The 6,000-nt window shown below is 36.5% G+C and overlaps 1 protein-coding gene across 1 annotated transcript; it reads right to left on the bottom strand.

The window, feature by feature from the left end:
• Positions 1-682: 682 nt before the first annotated feature.
• Positions 683-2,487, bottom strand: LOC141284198 (GTPase IMAP family member 9). Its single transcript, XM_073817208.1, has one exon. It carries the CDS (start codon positions 1,935-1,937, stop codon positions 1,359-1,361), a length of 579 nt encoding a protein of 192 aa, XP_073673309.1. The 5' UTR covers positions 1,938-2,487; the 3' UTR covers positions 683-1,358.
• Positions 2,488-6,000: the final 3,513 nt, after the last annotated feature.

The following is a 6,000-nucleotide window of genomic DNA, read 5'->3' as shown; positions in this document are numbered from 1 at the left end:
CGACGTAGCGTTAAGGTGGTTTCGGAGAACCCAGCCCTGATCGGAACAAACACGAACCACTGTCTGCTGAACTTGCGCAGAAAACACATATAGATCAGCCTAGGGGCCCCTGACAACCTTAATCCGCCCCTGATTATATTAATATGCTCTTGTCTCAAATAATGCCTTTTACATTTTCTGTTTTGTCTGTTTTCCAAGTTGTTATTATATAATCAACAAAGAAACAACACTTTTACTTGTTTGTGATTTATATGGGCACTCGGACAGCTGACTCGTCAATATAATATGCGCAACATAGCGCCAGCTATAGTTTCTGTTCTCAATCTCCGGTATATTTAAGCGTATTTTCTCAATTTACTCAGTCATTTCCCTCGAATCACTACATCATGGTAAATTATGACAGCATTTATATCCAAATGCACATTTTCCCAAGATTAAATTAAACAATTCTGAGTCCGGATGATGCATAAACTCAATACAGCAACGTAATCCAGATCCAAATGGAATAAAGCCATTAATCGGACTCTTGTCTTGTTTAGTATTATATTATTTTATTATGTATATCCCTGGGCACATTATGCAACGTACATTTACACCGTAAAATGAATAATGCAAAGGAGAGCAAGTAGAAAATACAATATTACTTTAATAATAATAATAACAACATTAATAATCGCGAAAAAAATGACGTGAAGACTCAATGCACAGCCAGCACCAAATAGACAGAACGGCAAAACTCAAAACTGTACTGTATTATAAGTGCTAACATTCATAATTAAATAAACATAGTCTATGTGATGACCAGAAGCTGACACAAAATTTTAGAAAAAATATTTGCTATAACAAATACTACATTCCTTTGGGTATCACTGTCAATGTCTTTTTAGCATCTGTCATATCTTTGTAAAAGTCAGCTGAAAGAATGAATAGCTCTATAATGAACCTAAAAATCTCATATGTGATCTTGGACCACAAAATTTGTCATAAAGGTAATTTTTTTTTAAATTGAGTTTTCTGTATGTATGGTTTGTTATGATAGGACAATATTAAGATGAGTTACTATTAGAAACTATTAGAAAATCTGGAATCTGAGGGTGCAAATAAATCAAAATAATCGCCTTTAAAGTTGTCCAAATGAAGTTGAAATATTTACTGTAGGAAATTTACAAAATATCTTTATTAAAAAAACATGATCTTTAGTTAATATCTTAATGATTTTTGGCCTAAAAGAAAAATCAATAATTTTGACCCATACAATGTATTTTTGGCTATTGCTACAAATATACCCGTGCTATTTAAGACTGGTTTTGTGGTCCAGGGTCACATATTACATAAACACATAGATTTATTCTCTATGTTCAACCAGTCCAGGCACACATTTGCTTTAAAATGTTAAGCAGCTCAGTGACCTGAGTAAAGTCTTCAGGACATTTATTGTTCACAACATGGTACCTGTGGCCACACTTCCTCAGGATCCCCTGCAAATGTTCACCTGCCTTTTGAATATGCTTTTCAATACTCCTGCCTCTTAACTCGTCACCCCACGTGAAGATCACCAGAGTGTGCGACCACACCATGTCCCCAAGAACACCCAGATATTTCTCCATAGCGCGTCCATCCCGCTTACTGAAAGAATCCACCGGGATAACGAGGAGAAATACATGGTACCCAGGAGGGGCCAACATCACACCGCGCAGGATCTCTTGTTTCACCAATCTGGCGTCAGCCAAACCAAAGAGACTCCAGCCTGGAGTGTCTACCACAGCAAGCCTCACACCATCCACCCAGCCGAATCTCCTCACACACCGAGTCGTCTTCTTCCCGGGATCAAACTCACTGCGTCCGAGGATGAGGTCTCCCAGAGAGCTCTTACCAGCATGTCTTCGACCCAGCAACACGAGGCCCATCAGAGAAGCACCCTCTGGATTGACAACCATGTCAAATCAAAGGTAAGTCATAAGGCTTTACTTTTAACCACACCTACTTTGTCAAAAGTCATATAATGCACAGATTGAATTCAAATATAGAATATCCATCCACTTACCATACGCTGTCTCAGTCCTCACTGCCATTCTTCAGTCCTCCTCCACAGTAAGCCACTCTTTACTTTTTGTCACATATATCCGCTTAACGGTTTGTTTAACAGTTTATTTAACACACAATAAACTCTGTTTTCTACGAATCAAAGTTCACTTCTCAGTTCTGTGGAAGTCATTTAGATTGTGACGCACATGTTTTGACAGGGAAGGGTCAGTCAGGTCAGTTTAGCTATAAAAGCATTAGCCTAATTAGAATTCAGAAGTGCTGGGTAGTATTTCCACAGGGGTACAAAAATGCTTTTGGAAAGCAATAAAGGTACAAATACTTCTGTTCTGTAAAGGTATAGTTATTAGATATATAAGCTATATAAACTTTTATCTGATATAAAAGTAACTTAGCATGGTAAGTTAATAGTTTCCTCTCATATATCTTGAAACTATTGATTTTGGTCTGCGCCACCTCAGAGGTCTTGACCTTATTGACTGTATTTAACAATTACTGCATTGTCATAATTTTCACTTCATCTGATCAAATGATGTTTAAATCATTGTAAAAGAAATTATTAGAAGAAAGGAATCCTAGGCACTTCTTCTGGTCCAAAAAAGTTAGAAAGCCTTTATTCACATTCATAATGATGCCACCATTTTGTTTTTGCAAGTGACTATGGTGTACCAATTCTAGCGCCATGGTTTACCCTCATGGACATAACTGACTGTTTTTGTAACTCCTGTGTTTTAAACATACAGTGGTGTGAAAAGGTGTTGGCCCCCTTCCTGATTTTTTATTTTGCATGTTTGTCACACTTTAATGTTTCAGATCATCAAACAAATTTAAATTTTAATCAGAGATAACACAAGTAAACGCAACATGCAGTTTTTGAATGAAGTTTTTTATTATGAAGGGAAAACAAAATCCAAACCCACATGGCCCTGTGTGAAGTGTTTGCCCCCTAAACTTAATAACTGGTTGGGCCACCCTTAGCAGCAACAACTGCAATCAAGTGTTTGCGATAACTTGCAATGAGTCTGTTACAGCGCTGTGCAGGACCTTTTGCCCACTCATCTTGGCAGAATTGTTGTAATTCAGCCACATTGAAGGGTTTTCGAGCATGAACCACTTTGTTAAGGTCATGCCACAGCATCTCAATAGGATTCAGGTCAGGACTTTGACTAGGCCACTCCAAAGTATTAATTTTGTTTTTCTTCAGCCATTCAGAGGTGGATTTGCTGGTGTGTTTTGGATCATTGTCCTGCTGCAGAACCCAAGTTCGCTTCAGCTTGAGGTCACGAACAGATGGCCGGACATTGTCCTTCAGGATTTTTTGGTAGACAGGAGAATTCATGGTTCCATTTATCACAGCAAGTCTTCCAGGTCCAGAAGCAGCAAAACAGCCTCAGACCATCACACTACCATCACCATATTTTACTATTGGTATGATGTTCTTTTTCTGAAATGCTGTGTTACTTTTACACCAGATGTAATGGGGCACACACCTTCCAAAAAGCTCAACTTTTGTCTCATCAGTCTCATTGTCTCATACTCATCAGAGTATTTTCCCAAAAGTCTTGGGGATCATCAAGATGCGTTCTGGCAAAACTGAGATGAGCCTTTAGGTTCTTTTTGCTCAGCAGCAGTTTTCATCTTGGAACTCAGCCATTTTTGCCCAGTCTCTTTCTTATGGTGGAGTCACCATAACTGACCTTAACTGAGGCATAAGACGCCTGCAGTTCTTTAGATGTTGTTGTGGGGTCTTTTGTGACCTCTTGGATGAGTCGTCGCTGCGCTCTTGGGGTAATTTTGGTCGGCAGGCCACTCCTGGGAAGGTTCACTACTGTTCCATGTATTCACCATTTGTGGATAATGGCTCTCACTGTGGTTCGCTGGAGTCCCAAAGCTTTTCCAGACTGATAAATCTCAATTACTTACTTTCTCATTTGTTCCTGAATCTCTTTGGATCTCAACATGATGTGTAGCTTTTGAGGATCTTTTGGTCTACTTCACTTTGTCCGGCAGGTCCTATTTAACTGATTTCTTGATTGTGAACAGGTGTGGCAGTAATCAGGCCTGGGTGTGGCTAGAGAAACTGAACTCAGGTGTGATAAACCACAGTTATGTTTTGACACTTTTTCACACAGGGCCATGTGGGTTTGGATTTTGTTTTCCCTTCATAAAACAACCCTTCATTTAAAAACTGCATGCTGTGTTTACTTGTGTTATCTTATTTAATTAATATTTAAATTTGTTTGATGATCTGAAACAAAGTGTGACAAACGTGCAAAAAAATAAAAAAACCAGTAAGGGGGCCAACACTTTTTCACACCACTGTAAACTTGTGGGTATTTGAGAGTTTAAGCGCTATAATACATGAAAGAGAACTTAGTTTTGTACTCACATGCCATGTGACAGCCACTTTCTGTGTGCGTGCTTTAGCTGTGTGCGCTTAGAAAACAGATCAGAGTATCAGAGGTTTAAACTAATATGGTTTAAGTTTAAAACGCATGATTTCAGTGAGACAGACATGCTAATAAACACCAAACAGATGTTTTTTGGCAGAGTATTTGAGGTACTAGCTGTAAAGGCACCGCCCTATTCTGGAAAAGGGGCCGGGAAGCGTCTGCTCATTTGCATTGCTCATGTGTTTTTCTGCTTCCAGTCAAAATAGGTATTTTCAAAATGATATAATAAATGATCTGTGGGGATTTTTGAGCTGAAACTTCACAGACACATTCTGGGGACACCTGAGAATTATATTACATAATAGCATAATAGGTCTCCTTTATGGTAAGGTATGTGAGAGAAAAAAGATTAAGTTACCATGCTAAGTTTTTTTAATATTAGATAAAAGCTTATATAACTTACAAAAACTATTCCAAAAAACATGGGACCCAAGTTTGTACCCCATCTGAGAAAATAACCACACAGCCATCTGAATCCTTATTACACTAATGTTTTAATAACTAAACTGACTTGACTGACCCTTTCCTGTTAAAATGCGTGCGTCACAATCTAACAATCAATCTAAATGACTTCCACAGAACTGAGAAGTGAACTTTGAAACTATTCAACTATTCAAACTAAAACTGAATAAACTAAATAAATAAAATAACAAACATTAAAACTAATCAAACAAAAGCTTAAATTAACAAAATTACTGAAGCTTAAAAATAACTATGAAAATAAGAAACTCTAAATATTAATAAATACCATGAAGGTATAAATCTTAAAAAACTGTATTCACATATACTGGACTGTACTTGTCTGCAACCATTCAGTGCTGTTATCCAAAGTATTTCAATAATAAAAATTTCAAACTTTTCTTTACAGTTATGAGACTGAATGCTTTCAAACTAGCTAACCCCGACTGAAAGACCGCATAATTTAGGCTAAATTTGCAACCCTGTTACCTATTTTGCCATCTTATATGTATGTATATATATATATATATATATATACATACATATATATGTTTTCTGCTCACCAAGCCTGCATTTATTTGATTCAAAGTACAGCAAAAACAGCTAAATTTTGAAATATTCATACTATATATAAATATATTTAAAATAACTATTTAATGTTTTCTATTTGAATATATTTTAAAATGTAATTTATTCCTGTGAATTCAAAGCTGATTTTTCAGCATCATTACTCCAGTCCTTCAGAAATCATTCTGCTGATTTGCTGCTCAAAAACATTTATTATTGTTGCAAACAGCTGAGTAGAATTTATTTTCCTCTCTTTGATAAATAAAAAAAGTTCAGAAAACAGCATTTATCTGAAATAGAAATCTTTTGTAACATTATAAAAGCATAAAAATCAATTTAAAGCATCTTTACTAAATAAAAGTTTTAATTTCTATAACTTCTTTAAAAATACAAATAAATAAATAAAAATGAGACTGACTCCCAAGCTTTTGAATGGTCTAGTGCAGTGTTTCTCAACTCCAGTCCTCGGGACCCACTG

The sequence above is a fragment of the Garra rufa genome, chromosome 14 (assembly GCF_049309525.1).
Source record: "Garra rufa chromosome 14, GarRuf1.0, whole genome shotgun sequence".
Taxonomy (NCBI): domain Eukaryota; kingdom Metazoa; phylum Chordata; class Actinopteri; order Cypriniformes; family Cyprinidae; genus Garra; species Garra rufa.
The sequence above is the reverse complement of the archived record's forward strand: the minus strand, read 5'-3'. Positions and strand labels throughout refer to the sequence as shown.